Here is a 19,810-nt window from a genome sequence, read left to right as displayed (position 1 = left end):
TCCTCCCTCAGCTTAGCATTCAAGGCAACATGTATTGTGACAAATACATTGAGGACATTGCCAAGTCTGCTGTAAAGAATGCTAGAAAATTACTCACACCAGAGAGCATTCTATATTTTTACAAAGTCACAATTCGCCCATGCATGGAGTATTGTTGCCACACTGAGTTGGTGCATATACCACGACTCACTCACTCTTGGACAGAATCCAAAAAGAGATTCAAATTTAATAAGTCCAGATTATCGACCAAGCTCCAACCTCTGTCACATTGTGGCAATGTTGCATCCTTGCGCCTGTTTTATAAGTACTTTACTGGAATATGTTCTGATGAACTCCTAGCATTTGTGTCCCCTCAACGTACATACTCCCAACCAACCTGAAAAGCAGCAAAATCCCATCCCTTCACTGTTGAGATCTATGTCGGAAAGTACTTTAATAGTTTCTTCCCTTAGTATTTAGAATACCCCTCCCGTTTCCTGCTTCCCTGTCTGTACTAATATGCAGAAGTTTAAATGTAATGTGAACAAACATCCTGCGACTCAACTCCCCACAATCTCTTGTTACACACGATCCCAAATAGCAGTCCCTCACAACCAAGTAGCAATAGGTCTTGTTTGGGGTGAAACAAAAAGAATGCTGACCACAAATGAGAAGTTTTGAACACAATTATTTCTATTATTCTGCTTCTATTCCTATGAAATCGATTACAATGGTCATCAGAGTTTATATAAACTAAACATAAAAATCCTATGTTTAGACTAAACATCTTGCAAACAACCACAGCCAATGAACATATTTAATTTGATGAAATAACACAGATAAAGACAAGATTTAAATCAAGTAGATGATAATAGTTCAATTGTTTGGCTTTTGTTTTTGTGCTTCTCCAGATTAACACCAATATAAAAAAAAAAAAGAAAAAAAAAAAAAAAAAAAAACTGCACAAACCCTTTATTATATACTTACCTATAAGGTAAAAAAAATTACTGTATCTCAAAATTTACAAAAATGTATTCAGCATTTTTGTTTTTAAAAAATTGCTATCCAGATTTAAAAAGCCATTATAAACATGATGAAGGGAGGGGGGCTTATTTTACTGTTTCCTTACTTGAATTAAAGTTTGAGTCATGTCCCTTAGTCAATGACCTTAATAAAGAATGAAAATGGCAATTTCACCGCTAAAGTTTAAAAAAAAAAAATGGATGAATTTGCATTTTGGTGTACTATCTTTTTTAACCTAATATGTAAATACATAAACATTTTTGTGCCATTTTGTTTACTTTCTTTTTACAATTAGTTTTAAATATTGAAGTGAAATTGGAGAATGTATATAGACATATTTTTATTATATCAAAATATTTTCAGATTTTTTAGCTGACTTTTTTTAATGTTAAGAAACAAATGACCAAATAAAAAAAATGTTAACCATGAAACACAAATACCAATGGAAAAATCATTTTCGTTTAACTTGCCAATACAAAAATGTTTTTTTCATTTCTATTCCTAAATAAAATTTAAAACAAAAAAAATCTGTTTTTGTAAATAAAAAAATCAAATCTTTGCTAAAATAAATTGTCAAAAATCTAAAAATAAGTTGAAATGAAAAAAAAATAAAAATAAAATAATCAAATTTTTGTTAAAAATACATAAAAAAAAAAAGAAAAAAAAAGTGATATAACATCTCCCTGGCTTTGCTAATCTTCTATATATATAAAAGCGAAAATGTATGTGTGTGTGTGTATGTATGTATGTACACTTTTCCTCGATGTCCACAAAAGGCTTCTTTCAGAGAAGCGCTTGCTCGGTTCACAACTTCTTAAAACTTTTTATATCATCTATAAATTGTAATATCTCACAGTTATCCACGGAGCTCGCCTGTCTAATTTTATTGACTTTCAAACGTTAATTATTACACATTTCCCCCCCCCCCCCCCCGCATCGGCACGCGTTACATTCAGTTTTCGGTATAAAAAAAAGCAAAACTCGACTAATCACAGGCCGAAAGCCAGTTGTCTCAAGAGAGCTCAGTAACGTTTGTTCAATTTCGACTTCATCATATCAGACTGTAGCTTTCATTTCGCTCCTCCTAATAAACAGGGAGCGGGTTTTTAAAGACAAACAAACCGATTTATTCACCTCATTCAAAACTGTCCCGCACAAAATCGTAACTGCTAAATACTTATCGTTAATCAAAAACGCGCACCTGTTTTTTTTTTTAACACTTTACTATTTTCCAACTGCGCGTCGTGAAGGCTTCGTTTTTTTTTCACATTTCCGGGGTTTTTCAACATACCCCGAAAAACACCCGAGCAACGCCGGGTACCCCTTGCTAGTCTAAAATAAAATGGTGCTAATTGTTCTTCAGAGGTGGATCCAGGAGACCGAGGAGATACATGGTCAATCTCCATGCAGTTTTCTTATATTTCTTTTTCCATCAAGTATTTTGCAAAAATAAAGTAAACTAAATTTAAAGAAAGGAGGCTTTTCAGGAATAGGTATCCATAGATTTGTATCAACTGTTCCGACTATGAACAATGAATAGCAAATCAATTTTTGACGTTACGTTTCCGAATTTTTTAGATTAGGATTGGTTATTTGCATTATTTGAATTTTTCGAACTGCTTTTCTCATTTTGAGTGTCATTTTCACAACGTTTCAACCGATATAACCTCCGACCTTCTTCAGATGATTCTTGTCAAACTCAGGAATGTTTCTATCGAACTTGGAAATTTGGACAGAATTTTGGATGGAACCCATTATTTACTTCATGGGGGTAGTATGCTCTCGTTCCATCAACCATAACTTGATAGAGGGCCTAAGTAATTTGCAATTGCATTTTTCGGTCGCCCACACTGAGAATTGAACCTTCAACCTTCAGGAGAAGGTCACTTTTACAACTGATTTTTTCAAGAACTTGCGTGAAGTAAATAAAGAGTTCTGCTAAAAATTCTGTCCAGATTCTCAAGTTCGACAAACATTTCAGAGTTCGACAAGATACACTTGAAGATCGGAGGTTACATCAAAACATTATGAAAATGACAATCAAGATGAGAACAGTTAATTTTTGACATTCCGAATTTTACCAAAATATACACAAATAGGTGCTTACTTTTTTTTTTCTTACCAGACGACTTTAATCAAATAAAATGATCAATTTCTTACTTTAATGCTTCTACTACTTTTCATATTGAAACTGTGGATACTAGATATGTCCTAAAATAGAGTACTGTTGCCACATCTCGACAGGAGCTGTCAGAACATCCTATTTTGCCTTAACAGAGTTCAAAACTGACTTCGGACTGCTCGCCTGTAGAACTGTTCCGCTGGCTTGCTTTCCAGCTCACTACAATATGGTTGTCTTCAAGTCCCAATGTTCTTGTCAAGCCGTCCCATTAAATAATCAAATTCAATCCAATTTTCCACTACTAACGCTTACTACACTGTTGTCTCAGTGACTGTATACTCATTAACTCTTATCCTCTTTCGGGCTTTGATATGTGGCGGCTCCTTGCAAAAAAAAAAAAAAAAAAAAAAAAAAAAAAAAAATTTGTTATTAGTGCTAAATTTTGCACTTATTTAGATTTGACTTGCTTGTTGAACTTTAGTAGAAATTTAGTGTCAATGTAAGCCATTTAAAAAATATATTTACAGTATAAAATTATCTGAACTTAAATGAACGCCTAAAAAAAAGTTAACTTAACAAAATTAAATTCTGATATAATGAATCTTACAATCAATTTCCACACTTTAAAATTATACAAGCTGGTAGAAAAGTAAATTTGAATGCATTCAGTGAAAGTCAGTTATATTTTCTTTTTGCGATTTCTCAGCTGTTAACTATAATGCAACTTTACCATTCTCTACACTACCGAACACATAAAAAAATGAGTTCCTGTTGTGACAATAACAGAAGCCTGTTCTTGTGAGTAACTATGAAATAGGATAGTCAAGGATTACATAACACTGTTAGTAAAATCCAAATGCAATCCAATAAATGCTTGTACTTTAATTGCTGAGAAAAATTCCACTCTGAAAGCGAGAGGATACAGTTTTACAGAGATCGACACAAAAATATCTTAATCTGTGTACCCCCATCCTGTATCAGGGAGGCCCCCATATCCATCTCTGTTCTTATATGCACTAAAATAGTAAAAATGAAAATACTTACCATGTTCATAAATTTGGTCTAGTCGGTCAACCTGTGCCAGAGAAAATAGTTTGTACCCAGTCTTGGCACCAACAGCAAGTGATCTGAGATTTAAAAATAAATATGCAGGAATTAATTTTACATCTGTTGTAAAGCATTCTTTGTTGTTGCTGCTTAACATTAGCACTCAATATAAAAAAGATTTGAATTCATAAAATAGAGCCAAATTATTTTTAAAAAATCTATTGAATAAAAGATATGAATTAGTATCAAAATGCTGACATAAAATAAATATATACATTTTTTTTATTATATTACTCATATTCTGCTTAACATTACATGGCAAGTGAAACAGTTGCATTTGCATGTGGTTTTTCAAAGTGGCGACTAGAAATCATGGAATGCTTATCTTTTGGTGATTGTATTCCTTTCACCGACAATCTTCCAAAGCTCACTACTGAATGAAAAATATCTTTTCAACTTTTTTTTTTATATATAAAACGAACAAAGTTAAATTATTTAAACAATTAAAGTTTAATAGAACAATACTTTTTTTAACGAAGGCTGTTTAAAAAAAATCTCTGAAGTAATTAGAATGTTTATACCTTCAAGTATCAATATAAAATTTGTTGTATATTTAGAATTACACTTAAAAAAAAAAAATCTTTATGATGTACATACTCGTCACAGAACTAAGAGGTCATATTCTAAAAATCATGTGGGTTTGGCTAGTAACTTTTCTATTTGGCTAGTAAATGAAAATACTTAGTTGTCAAAGGTCAACTAAAGAAAAGTTTGTCCATAGAGCCCTGCATTAGCACTCAATATAAAAATGATTTGAATTGATAAAATAGAGCAAAATTATAATTAAAGAATCTATTGAACAAAAGATGAATTAGCATTAAAATGCTGACATAAAAATATATACATTTTTTTTTTATTATTATTTTACTCACATTCACCCTTAACAAGGCATATTGCCACTTGGATGTAAGGGCCTACTATTTGGGACCATGCCCAGAAAAAATTAAGATGTTCATTCACGTTACATTTAAATTTCTGCATATCAGTACAATACAGCCAAGGGAGCAGGTCGCAGGAAGGGAATCCCAAAGCCTAGCTGTTCAAGAGAAGAAATTATTAGAGCAGAAAGCTTTTTGGCATTTAGTTACCTCAGTGAAGGGGTAAGATTTTGTTGCTAAACAGGTTTGTCAGGGATATGTATGTTAAGGGGGGGGCACAAATGCAAAAAATTCTATCAAAATATTTGTAAAACAGGCACAGAGATGCAATATTGCAGTGATGGGACAGGGATTGGAGCATAGTTGACAAAGTGTGACCTATTAGATTGAAAACTCTTTTTTGCACCCTATCAAAGAGGGAGAGGCTAATGGTAGATGCACCAGTCCAGATGTGGCAACAATACTCCATGCATGGGCGAATGGTGGCCTTGTAGATGTACACGATATTCTCAGGTGTGAGTAGTCTTCTAGCTTGATAGAGGGAACCCACCTTCGTTGCAACAGTCTTCACAATGTCCTCAATGTATTTGTTCGAGTTCATATTGCCTGCAAATGTTAGGCCGAGGAGTTTGAAAGAAGAATTCTCAGGTAGGGTGTTATTTGTCATGGATATTAGTGGTTGGAGAGGAGTCTTGTAATTGTTAAAGGAGAGCAGCTTAGTCTTACTAGCATTAAATGTTACAATCCATTTACGGGCCTCATACCATTATGGTCTTCATTACATGAGGTTTCTAAAAAGCTGTTGATGAAAGATGTTAAAAAAAAAAAATAAATAAATAAATAATAATACTGATTGTCAACTCTTTGAAATCACTTCAGACAGTGGGGTAAATCTGCGATGGTTTTTGCTATTTGCTTTCTCACTTCCCCTTACAACTTGAAATGGTTGTGCCTGGGGGCTAGAAAAAGGTATGCGTTTTATTTGCTCACCTTTGCAAGATAGACTAAAAGTATACAAACACACACACACACACAAATAAATACACATTGATCTTTTATTATAGTGTGGAAGATTTGGACAATAACTGAACAATTTAATATAAAATATTAAAATAAAATATTCTTTTTAAAATGTTATATATAAACAGATACAATAAGACACGAGTTATCTAACACACAAGGTTATCTTATCGATGTATGCAGTCAGATTTAAATATTAAGCTGACAAATAAAACTTTGCTTCAGACGAGATAATTTCATTTGTTATTGTTATACCATGTTATTGGTAATATCATAATGTACTTAGTTACAATTTATTTAAAAGCTGCTTAGTCCAGCCCAGAAAACTGAATATGAAACATTTTTAAATAATCACCTAAAAATAAAAACAATCAGCAAAGGTAGGTTTTCAATTAAAAAATAATAGAATTCGTCTAGCTTATTCAAAAATGCACAAACAAATAAAAGTAAAACCCTAAAATGACTTCACCTGATCCCAGGCAACGTCGGATAGGTACAAATAGTTTATTATATGATTTTAGGGATACATTTAGGCTCAAAGTAGTACATTAACGTTACATTTGTATTATTTAACATTAATGTACTACTCTGGGTCTAAGTGTATCCCTGAAATCATAAACTATTTGTACCTATCCGACGTTGCCTGGGATCAGGTGACGTCATTTTAGGTTTTGATTTTTATTTGGTTGCGTATTTTTGAATGTACAGTATTTTATATTTTATAAAAATTAAACAAAAACAAAAAAAATTTTATTGATTAAAAACCAAAAATTTGGGTTTCAATAATTTGTTACATTTTTTGATAGTTCCGGAAGTATTCTCTTGCGTTTCATCATTTTTCAACAGGATGTAATTTGTAGTGGGAGGGGGTTCAATTTCAAAAACGAAACCAGCATGCACAGGGTGAATAGATTTTCGGGTTTTGGTGATGACGTATGTTTTCGAATTCAAAAAATAATTTTAGGAAAAAAAAAAAAGAAAAAAAAAAACTTTCAAATCTTTTTAATGCCGTCAAAAGTTGCCTTTGACACGACTTTTTTTTTTTTTTTTTAAAGGACACTGCAGCAATGAATATTGGCATCACAGCATTTTGCCACAGTTTATAATAAAGTGCCGGATAAATTAAAGAACTGTATTTATTCTATATAAATAAGACAGTAGATGTATATATGTGTCTGTCTGTGTGAAAATATTTAACCGATAAACTCTTAGTCACATAACACTGAAATTAACAGGAAATAGTAATCATACATCAAAAATGGTTTATAACGAGTAAAATCTTTGTTTGGATGGATGAATAACGCGTACAGAAATATGTCGGCAAGTTGAAATACAAAATGTTCATTTCAAATTGCAGACATATTTTCATTCCTTTCTGTGCATGTCCAAATTCAATTTCTTCAAATCGTTTAATATTAAAGCTTTCTTAGTTATCTCTCAATAGCTACATCAGTAGAGAGCACGGCTGGAGTGCTAAATGTTTTGGTTTGCATTCTAGTGGATAGCATCCAAGTCTTTTTGTTTTTTTTGTAACTTTTGAAATCAGTACTATATATTAGGTACAATGTAGTATTCAATAGAGAATTTGCTCCGTAATAATAAATACAAAATCTGCATGAATCAAAATATCATATTTAAGCATATTTTATGATCTGGCAAAGCTAAGCGCCCCCTGTTAGTTGTAAATATATATCCATCCCATCACAAAAAAGTCTACCTAATAAAGGAAAAAGGCAAATCTATTTGTATAATCAGATATTTTCTTATGTTTCTGAATTTGAGATGAGGAGTAATAATTTTTACTAAATGAAGACTACTGCTCTCATCTTGAGAGTTAGTTTCACAACGTTTTGGCCGATGTAACCTCCAATCTTCAGGTGTACCTTGCTGAATTCAGGAATCTTTCTGTCATACTCGGGAACCATGGTATCCATTGCAGGTATACACTCACTCACTGACATTTGTATTGCTTTCTTTTTTTTTTTTTTTTAATGTGTAGTAGTTATAAACCAATATAATTATGTATATCTTTTGCTGTGTGAATCTAGTTAAAGGTGTTCAATGCACGCATCGTATTAGTCAGTTTGTTGTCTTCCTTTGATGCAATCAATCATGCAGTCTGTCACTGGTGTTAAAAAGGATCCTCCCTCTAAATAAAGCCACAACTCCAATTTAAGACAAGTAACAATGTTTTATTTTAAGAAGTTACAATGATATGTGTTCTCTTGTACCAAACGACAAACAAATCTAACCAAAAACAGTCTATTACCGTATGACCGATATGTCTCTGAGACTTATGGAAACTGAATTGACCCTCCGCCCATGCCCATCCTACTGGAATAATATATATCCCTTAGATCACACCACAAAACCATTTGATATTAATCAGCTGTTAATCTGTGGACATAAAAACAGACTGACCATGGAGCCAACCCACAATCTTGTATTGACGTAAAATGTATTAAATACAATAAAAGTTATTTTGTTCTTACTTTAGAAAGGACCAAATTACATTCATTAAAATAGTAGGATCCATGTTCCGGTGTTGCCCAGGAAAATTGAACAAACCAAAAAATGACAAACATTAAACAGACCAAAAATGCTAAGCATTTGTCCATAATTATCATATTTGGTTTAACACCTTTTTTGTTCTTGTTTTTGTTTTGTTTTTGTTTTTTTTCCATATTGGCATGTTTTGAATGAAAGAAAAAAATTGCAAAAAGTTATTTCGAAATGAGAGTGCTCACTGTTTTCTGTGCTTGAATGTAGAGTATGCGTGCTTCAAATGGAGGCTTTGTTCTTAACTTAAAATTTAATAGAATAAAATGGTGGACTTGTTTATAAAATAACCGAAATGCATTTTGGTAGAATTTAATTCCATAAAAAAAATAAATGGGGAGGGGGTGTCTACCTTTTCTTGGTTGTGGTGTGCAACTGTGTGTGTGTGTGTGTGTATATGAGTGTTTCAGTGGAGGGGGACTGTTTTTAATCTACCATGTAGAACTGGATTGTATCCCTAATTATTAAATATGCTCCAATACTTTTGGAAATTTTGCACAAAGGCGTTATAAGCCATTGTTTTTTAAATATCAATTTTTTTATCTTAATTTTTTTTTTTAGAATAAATCACATCTTCAGAGATGAGGTGTTTCATATTAATCTCCCATATAAATATCACCTTGTTTTGCTAAAATTTTCAAAATTCAAATTTTAAAGATGCTTCAAAATACGTTCTCATTTTCCGTAATGTTTCATTAGATAAATAAAATAATTGTTCTAAATTATTGTTCATCTATCGTTCAAGAATTCTAATAAACAATGTTGTCAAATTGTTAACATTGCGACCAGTTACAAAGAATAAACGAGTAATGCACATAGTCCATATCAATAGAAAAATACAATTGAAAAAGTCAACTACACAATAAAGCTGGCCAGAACAATTGCATTTTATATACAAAAAAGGTTTAAAACATTGATTGACACAGGAATCTTTTTTGTGGAAATCTGATGTTTAAGAATGTGCAGAATTTTTAATGACCAAATAAAAACCATAAAATGATATGGAATTGAATTACCAGAAAATGTGCAATGTATTAACTTAAAAACAGCTTTAGATCTGGTGACCGCAAAGGAAGATTAACTTTGATTTATTTATTTTTTTTTTAATTTTCATCCTTTGAAGATTGTAATGCTGGATATGGGACAGCCAAACCAGCTGCCAACATTGCCCTGCTTTTTATTGAAACCAACCAAGAGCTCTTTTTAGTATCCTCGTTGTTCCCTTAAGTGCAATTGTCTGGATCTCTTTTTCACTTGATTAACCAAGAATATTAGTTAGGTAGGACTTCGGGTTCTTCTTCATAAACCCTGTGGCACCTATAATAACTGGTATGATTGATATCTTGCTAAGATTCCAATGTGTGGAACAGGAGACTTCAAATAATATAACCATGTTGAAAGAATGGATGAACATTCTTGGGATAATAATACTCCAAATTTATTATTAGAATTCCAAATTTAATACCTTTTTCATTTCGCTCAAATGGATCACAGGACAGCAAATTACATTGCTATGATGACTGAACTTATGCATTCATGATCTGAAAGTTTCATCTTTCTGTTGCAGATATTGACGATGAGTCAGAAGCAGAGATGCATCATTGAATTCTTGGCAAAAGTGCATTACGAATGATGGTGACCATGTAGAAAAACAAATTCTGGAGCAGAAAAGGTCGTTCGTTTTAATGGTAACACTCCCATCTTCATAGCTCAACTTTTTTTTTATATAAAACAAATAGTAGGCTTTACTTCTGGAACGATTCTCGGAAAACGTCAAGTAGTAAATGTTGCAAGTTCAGTTTACAGGGTAAGACGAAGAAAACATGGTAGGAAGTGATAAGGATGGACTTTAGAGAAAGAGGGATAAATAAAGACCTGGGCAGATATAGATTAGTTCAGAGGTCAATTTCTTAAAGCCGTTCAGTGAATGCCAACATAAACGGATGTTATAATGATGATGATGATAAACTGTATGTTTAATGTTTTTACATGGATTAATTTTGATACATAACAGGAACAAATAAAACAGGGAAAAAAGAAAAAAAAAAGAAAAAAAGCTAACTTATGAGATGAAGGGGTAGGGGTGTGGATACAAAAAAAAAAAAAAAAAAGATACAGAATAAAAGTGATTTGTTGAGGTATTCAGAAATTCCATTACTATGAAGATTAAGTCCAAATAAATGTAAATTAAGAAATTAAGGGCTATAAAAACTGTGCTTCATTTCATGTTTTAAAGAAAATAACATTTGGGAAATAGATAAATAAGGAGTGATGCAACCAAGAACGATGCATGGGAGTGGGGTGTGGTCATGAACAGCAGAGAATGTTGCTAAACAAAGATCATAAATATTTGAAAATATTTAGAACTAAATACAAAAAGACGTCTACATTAAAGAGCCCCCCCCCTAAAATGGTTGATACACTGTCAATCCAAACAACGTTAAACATGACAAATATTCTTCTAGAGATGCTTTTGCACATCTATAATATAAAGGGCAAAAATCTGTTTAAATGGATGTATGTTTGTATGTCTGCCTAAAACTTTCCACAGAAGCGGCGGATTTCCAGGAGATGGGTATCGTTTTGAAGCTTGACCCTTCGGACGAAGACATTAATTCCTTCACCCTCAATTGGGCAGTTTTCTACAGGAAGGAGTAGCAAAAAATCGTTCCTTCATGACAATTTAGCCAAACACGCATACACAAAAAAACATTCTTGAATTAGTTTAAATACAAAAAAAAAACAACCCAACTTCGCTCACGCAATCATAGACCAGTCATTATACATTATAGTGGCAGCGTTGTTATCTTTAGATTGCACGTTTGTGACAAAATATCAGATATCATTTTTTTTTCCCCGATTTTTAAAGTTTTAATATTAAAACAGGGTTATTTATGCCATTTTTTTGTTCGTTTTTTTTTTTTTTTTTTTTTTAATATATTTTTCCATCATGTTCGCCGTTTTTTTTTTTTGTTTTTGTTTTTCAGATTTTTTAAAAAAGTTTTAACATTTAAACAGGATTATTTGTGCCATTTCTTTTTCGTTCACTTATTCTTTATTTTACATCACGTTCGCTGCCCTACCCCCTCCTCCCGATTAAAAAAACCCAGTTATATTTAAACAGGGTTATTACATTCGCTTATTTTCCATTTAGTTTTGACCCCACACACACACCTCACCCGGGCAATGCCGGGTACCCCCGCTAGTTTAAAATAAGATCTGTCAGCTTAAGATGTACGTTTAGTGTTGCAGTTTCACAGAGCAACTGACAGACTCATAGATGCACGGATGCATTTCAAAATAATTATCACAAATCAATGACAGAGAGAAGGAGAGAAGTGAATAGGAAGAGAGTATAGGATAAGGAAAGGGTGGGAGTGGGGAAAATGCTGTCACTTTTATCAATAAAATGAGAAAAGATATCCAATCTCATAAGTGAAAAAAAAATTTTTTTAAATACGTTATGCAGTGTTACATCTTGAAATGTGTTTGCACGTTTAGTTCTGCCTTTTTCTGTTTAACGGCAACCAAATTCTTCTGGGTTATTTATTGCATACGATAATTTGAACACAAATTATCATTTTACCAATAGCTGGAAAGAGGGTGAGTTTATATATCACCGACAGTATAAATACTTAAAACGGATGTGAAGATATCAAAGAACTGCTACAATGTTATGGCCATGTACATCAATGCAAACTCTTAAAATGTTATACATCTGGTTTCATCACAATATTGATTTTTGGTTCATGGCTTTTTTTTGACAATAAACCATAACAATTTGTATAAGTTGGATTATCGTACTACTGTTCTCATCTTGAATTATTCCTGTAACGTTGCGGCCAATGTAACCTCTGACCTCCTTCAAATGCATCTTGTCAAAATATTGAATTGAATTACCAGAAAATGTGCAATGTATTAAACTTAAAAACAGCTTTAGATCTGGTGACCTCAAAGGAAGATTAACTTTGAACAATATAAGGATATAAGTGTGGAACAGGAGACTTCAAATAGTATAAACATGTTGAAAGAGCGGATGAACGTTCTTGGTATAATAATACGGGGGGTGTTCCAAAAGTAATGCCTTTTTTTTCATTCTGCCCAAATGGATCAGAGAGGGATTGCATGATTGAACTCATGTTTTCATAATCTGAAAGTTTCATCTCTCTGTTGCAGATGTTGATGGGTCAGAAGTCGAGATGCGTCATTGAATTCCTGGCAAAAGTGCATTACGAATGGTGGTGACCATGTAGAAAAATAAATTCTGGAGCAAAAAGATTGCTTGTTTTAATGGTAATACTCCCGTCTTCATAGCTCTTCAACTTTTTGGGAGTTAAAACAGGAAATTTTTGGAACGATTACATTACAGATGTAGAATAGAATATGCACAGCATTTCGAATTAAACCCTTTATTTAATCTATAGGAATAGCATGCTTTCATTCCGTCAAGACATGCGACATAATGGATAAAGTACTAAGTAAAAATTCAATTCCAAGTAACGCTCTTCTGGTGTTTGAAGGTTCAATCAGGCGATACAATTACTTAAGACTTCTATCCAGTCATGGCTGACAGACCAAGAGCATTGTGGATTTAAAAAAAGCGTTCCGTTCGGAATTACATGAAAATTACCGCGTTTGACAAGATACACCTGGAGAAGGTTGGAGGTTACATTTCTCTGCAATAAAACGTTGTGAGAATAACACTCAAGATGAGAATAGTAGTTTAAATATATTAAAAAAAAAAAAAAAAGACGTACAAATTATCAATCCACATCTCAAAAGAGATAAATGTCTGCAGTCAAAGGTCACTTAAGAAACAGGTTTTTTTTCTTATGTAGTTGTATCATATCTTCGAATTAAATTTCATTTGGAGAAAAAGAAAAAAAAGAAATGATTCCGGTTTGCTGAACATTAGAAAATAGATATCACTTAAAGCAGATACCAATGAAGCAGGCTTGTGTTGCATAAAAGCCTTCCCCACCCCACAAGACAATGGATGACATTATGGTGCATGAACAGATATAGCTGTGAAAATTTTCTCGACAATCATCAATTTCATTGGTATGACTGTCTCACTTACACAATTCTAATCACTTTATCCATTTCTCCACAATAAAAATGTCAACACCGACTGTACCCTTTTTATTAGCAATCCAATACAACTTATACAGGTTGCCCAAAAAGTCATGAAGGGTTGAAAATCTTTGTCATTTTACCATTAATGATTTTTTTTTTTCTCTATTTCAGATATTTTACAGATAATATTTTGGAAATTAATTTTGGATAAGTATAGCATTAAATAACGTATGCAAGTTGTGAAATTGTTTTACTAAAATCAGGGTTTTTTTTTTGTTTTTTTTTACTCAAAGAGCTTATCGACGGCATTTTTGTAAGAGATAGCCCAAGTCACAAAACAATTCAAAACATTGAAAGAGTCCATGTTAAACCTCAAACCTTGCAAGAACTCAAGGAAAACATCAGGAACGAAATAAGGGAGTTAAATCGCAATCCATATTCTGCAATCTGTCATGAATGTTTTGGAGAGAGCACAAATATGCGAAGCTGAACATAGACAACATTTAAAAGACATTTTTCATAAAGATTGAATTTTGCATTTTATTTTATTTATTTCTAATTTCCCAATGTCTTAGTCAGATTGTGTTAAAATTACAGAAAGATATAAAAAATAAAGATTCTGTTTAAGTTCAAAACACTTAAGTGACTTTTTGGACACCTTGCATCTTGCATTCTTCCACATAATTATTCTTCTAGATTTATCTCTCACTAAAGTTTCTGAGTCACAATACAGATCAGTATATCTTTCCACAAGAACCTCAATCTCAGACTTTCCTTGCACACTTCCAATATATAGTCAACACAGCCTGAGATACGACCAACTTTAGGAAGACAAATAATATAGAGCCAAACAAAGAAAAATAAGAATTTAAAGCGATTTCGCTTTAAATTCTTATTTTTCTTTGTTTGGCTCTATATCATTTTTTATTTTTATTATTGCTCCATTTTCTTTTTGTTTTTTTTTTGTTTTTTTCTGAAGAAACTTGCATCTCTGATACTATAAAACTTGTGGAATAGAATCGGTCATAATCTGATAAGCGCAATCAATGACTGAACACAAGAATACTATATTTATATAATTTACTTTTTTGTAATAAACAGTAAAATGAAACAAAAAAGTAAACAAATCAATAAATGAAAAAGTTTCTAAACAAATGATATAAGATCTATATTTGTATCCTTTTGCATTTTGTTCCAATTATTTATGAAAAGTAAAAAACTAAAATTTAAAAATATCAAAATGTCAGAGTGGAAACATTCCTTGGTCATTTTTTATTTTTGTTGGCACTGATTAACAATAGTTAATCATTAACCTTTGACCCGACAAAGAAAATATGAATAATAATCAATTGAACAAGCAAATCCCTCAAACAGACGAAAAAACAATTTTCCAGTAAAAAAAAAAAAAAAAAATTTGATATCACAATAAATAACCTTTATGTCAACTTTAATGAAATATTTGTAGAAAACTAAACTAACTTAGGAATTAAAGACCGAGTATATTTTCAGCTCTGTAATTATTCTAGCAATTGAAAGGCATAACTTTAGCCCAACACAGTATCTGACATCACTTACAACCATCAGATTTTTAAGTGGCTTTTTTTTTATCATCATAGATGATAAACAAAAAACATTTTTTTTTTAATTGACTATCTCAAAATAACTTTGTTACACACAAACAAACAGCCATTTGTAGTTATTCTTATATATTAATAATAGCAGGGAGACCTGATGTAACCAAGGATTGAATGATGATCAACGAATGTTCCACACTTTCTCTACATTTTTTGTCATTGAAATTGATGAAACTGCCTATCATTCAATCAAATCGATTCATTGTCTGCTTTAGTAGGGGATCCACTGCACTGCACTCTACGCAGTGCTTGTGCGATGAGAAAACTTCTCAAATGCACTGAGATACTAGGTATAAGTGTTAACTTTGGTCAAAATCGAACTGTTCTTTCTTTAATCAGATTTGTTTGCTTATTGATTTTTGATACTTATTGAAGGCATTCTGATACAAAACCTATAAGAATTTTAAAGTCTCCTTCAGTCTTGACAAACTATAGATATTGTGAGGGTACCGACGTGTGAATTTTTTAGCAAGAGGTGCGCAAACTCCAACCACACCTCTCTTGAATCAACATTGTTAAATAGAAGTGGCAAGTGGAGTATATATATGTTCAGGACGATTGAAAACAAATGCCAAGATAAGTGGAGAGCACACAGCGCTTAGAATTCCCAAATGGTCACCCATTTTGTACTAACCAGGCTTAACGTTGCCTAACTTCAGTGATCTGACGAGAACCAGTGTATCAACGTGATTATGCCATTGACATGCTTATATAAGAATACTCCCAGACAAAGTACATTTGTATGAAATTTCAAATCAGCCCAGCTGTTTTGGAGTCCATTGCGAATAAGCTCTATCACACACACACACACACACACACACACAGTGCTTTTTATATATAAGTAAAGAAACATTTAAGCAAAGAAGTTTATAATGATTTTTTTTTTTTTTTTGTGGCATAAAATTCTCTATCATCAAATATCTTCCTCAGAGTTTCATACTTTAACAGTGCGTTGGACATTTGGGTCTCCCTTTATGATAATTTTAGACACTTCATCATAAAGTAAAAGTATTTTTTCTATATCAGCATTGGTACTTTCATTAACTTCAACTATCATCAGTTCATCTTTTTTCCTTTTCTTCATATGTTTGTAGATGATTAATTAGTAGCAGTTTCACCCGGCTTTGCTCGGGCCCTATGTACTGTTCATAACTTTATATGCATATGTATATATTAAAAAGTGTGATTATGTACGGTAATCCCTTTCTATATAATAGGCTTCCTTAACTACCATAAAGAAAAGTTAGAGACTGCAAACGTAAAATTTTTTAAACTTTGATCCCAATTTTGACCCTTTAACATTTGTTTTGGGCTCAAATTAAATTAAAATGTTTGACCCATGTTCAAGTAACCTACATCTAAAATTTTAAGTGTTTAGACCCAAAATTGGTGGAGGAGTTTGGTAGAGTCTGTAAAGGTCAACTCTGTAAACTTTGACCTCTTGCCAGCCAAATTTTTGCCCCAAAACTGGTTAAAAATCTTGCTGCATGTCTGAATACTCTTTATGTAAAATTTCAAATGTTTAGACCCAAAATTGGCTAAATAGTTTGCTAGAGACCGTAAAGGTAAAATCTTTTAAACTTTGACCACTTGGAAGGCAAATTTTCAGGGGGGGGGGGAAATTAAAAAGCTTGCCTTATGTCTGAATTCACTTTATGTAAAATTTCAAATGTTTTAGAACAAAAATTTACTGAGTAATTTGGTAGAGACCGCAGAGGTTAATTTTTTAAAAAGCTTTGACCCCAATTATGACCCTTTAATATTTGTTTTGGGCTCAAATCAAATTATAAAAGTTAGATCATGTCCAAATAACCTATATCTAAAATTTCAAGTGTTTAGACCCAAAATTGGCAGAGGAGTTTGGTAGAGCTTTCAAAGGTCAAATCGTTGAACTTTGACCCCTTAACAGCCAAATTTCTGGCCAAAAACCGATTAAAAAGATTTTCTCAAATCTCAATACCCCTTATGTCAAATCTCGAGTCTGTAGACTGAAAATTGACAGAGTTATTTGGTAGGGAAGTGTATGCATACAGACAGACAAACAGACATTTTCACTTGTATAGATATATAGATTACAAAGGTTTTGTTAGAAAATTCACCAGATGATCTTGGTGAAAAAATAAGTTAACTGAGACGAGGCATTTGTTGATAAAGCATCACCCTCACTGGTGGCCCCTGTGCTTTTTTTTGTTCAAATATGAAAATGTTGAATTTTTTTTTTTTTTTCATTAAAATGTTTATCTACAAAAATATTTTTTATAGCTATAGAATAAATTAAACGTTCTAGAATGTTTTCCTTTTTTACAAATACTCAAATGTTTTTTTAACATACATATTTAGTAAATATGTAAATGTACAAAAATGATTTTAGAAATTTAGTATTTCTATTTTATAAACATTGTTTAATATTTTCTAATTTTAAAATACCCGAGTGAATGTTTAATATATACAGTAAAACTCCTTTAATTTGAACTTCCTCTAAAGTTGGACTTCCTCTCATTTGGACTTTCTCTAAACTTGAACTGTCTCGTCATTGAAATTAGCAGAGTTGCAGTAAACTATTTACATGATTTAGTCAGATATCGTGCGGAAATGTTAATATTGGTACTATGTAATTAATGTAGATTAGCTATTGATAATTAATTTACACTAACTAATTTTTTTTTTTCAGATTGCTATATTTAAAATAGTGTAAAACAACCCATCACAATGGCTTGCAACTCTTAAAGAAAACAAGTGACACTGACTTTACTCGAAAAGCGTCAAATTATAGAAAAATTAGACGCTGGAGTTGAAAATAGCACTATATTGAGAGATTATAAGAGTGGAAGAAGTACACTGTTTTACATCAAAAAGAAAAAGGAGGAAATATTAAAGGCTGATCCTTTCTCTCCAAATAAAAGACATGTCAAAAAAAGGACTCTTCGTAGACCAAAGCAAGTTGAATTCGATCGAATATTGCATGAGTGGTTTGTAGCAAAACGGAATGAAGGTGTAGCAATATCCGAGACCATGTTAATTGCTAAAGCAAAATCTCTTAAGGAAGAGTTGAATATCGCAGAAGATATGAAAATCAGTGAAGGCTGGCTTAGGAGCTTTAAGAGTAGACATGGTATAAGACAATTAACAATGTCAGGCGAACAACGGTCTGCTGATACACACGCACCATCAAATTATTGTGACAAATTCAAGACGATAATTGCCGATTATGGTTTAACACCAGAGGATGTTTATAACGCTGATGAAAGTGGCGTAAATTTGAAGTGCTTACCTACAAAAACATTAGCCGGATCCGAGGAGTAGAAAATAAAAGGATTCAAATTAAATAAAGAAAGACTAACAGTGATGGTACGCGCTAATGTTTCTGGAACTCATAAACTTAAGCTTCTTGTCATCGGCAAATCAAAGTGTCCCCGAGCATTGAAAGGAGTTTCGCCTTTGCCAGTATCCTATTATTCTTTACGAAATGGATGGATGAATCAACAGTTACTAAAAAAATGGCTTTTGCAAGAATTTGTGCCAGTTGTCCAGAGGCGTTTTCTTGAATTAGGTAAACCTGATTCAAAGTGCTTGCTTCTGTTGGACAATTGTAGAGCATATCCTCCGGAATCAGAACTAGTGCCATTTTGCGGGAATATTTTTGTGTGCTACTTACCACCTAATGTGACTTCTCTCATCCAACCTATTGATCAAGGGATTATTTGAAACTTAAAATGTTTCTACAGAAATGATTTCATGTTGTATATGATAAATAATACTGTGAGTATAAGCAATTTTCAGCGCCATTTTTACTATCAAAGATGCCATATTTTCTTTCGCGAGTGCATGGAATCAAGTTCGAGCAAGCACATTAACAAAAGCATGGGGTAAATTATGCCCAGCATCAAAGGCTTCTGAACTGAAAGAATCAGAGAATGCATCTGGTCTAGAAAAAATTCTTGAAACCAAACGGTTACTGACCAACCATGCTGTTCTTAAATCACTTAATGCAAATGATGTTGAAATGTGGATGCAACAAGATGAGGAAATACTGATCAATATCCTGAAGGCAGTAATGGTGATGAAAATAGCGACAGCTCCCATTCTCTTGACCCTAATGTAAATAACCAAGAACACTCTGATGAAGCAATATCATGGGATGATGCAGTAAAGTTTATGGAGACGGTTATAAAATTTCTAGAAAAAAGTCCTTACTTTAGTGACAACTATGTTTTGCAAGCAATGTCACTCCGAAGAGATATAATCATAAAGCTACAGAACCAAGAAATTGTAGATTTTCATGATGGCTTACAGAATACAATGGCAGCGCCCGAGAGCTCAATCACTGAAAATAGAAACTAATGAGACTCATTCAATGAATAACTAAAAAAAAAAAACTGTATTTTACATACATGTATGATTTCTGTAAATGA

At 32.4% G+C, this 19,810-nt stretch overlaps 1 protein-coding gene across 1 annotated transcript in view; it reads right to left on the bottom strand.

The window, feature by feature from the left end:
* The window catches only part of LOC145292790 (WD repeat domain phosphoinositide-interacting protein 2-like), a 122,490-nt gene that overhangs the window by 68,444 nt on the left and 34,236 nt on the right, over positions 1–19,810 (bottom strand). The window contains exon 2 of the mRNA XM_080138828.1: positions 4,169–4,251. Within this exon, the coding sequence (XP_079994954.1) occupies positions 4,169–4,251 (83 nt within the window). The remainder of the gene's footprint in view (positions 1–4,168; positions 4,252–19,810) is intronic.

This window comes from Euprymna scolopes, chromosome 14 (genome assembly GCF_053919585.1).
Source record: "Euprymna scolopes isolate OS-2025 chromosome 14, ASM5391958v1, whole genome shotgun sequence".
Lineage (NCBI taxonomy): Eukaryota > Metazoa > Mollusca > Cephalopoda > Sepiida > Sepiolidae > Euprymna > Euprymna scolopes.
Note: the sequence above shows the minus strand (reverse complement) of the source record. Positions and strands in the feature narration are given on the sequence as shown.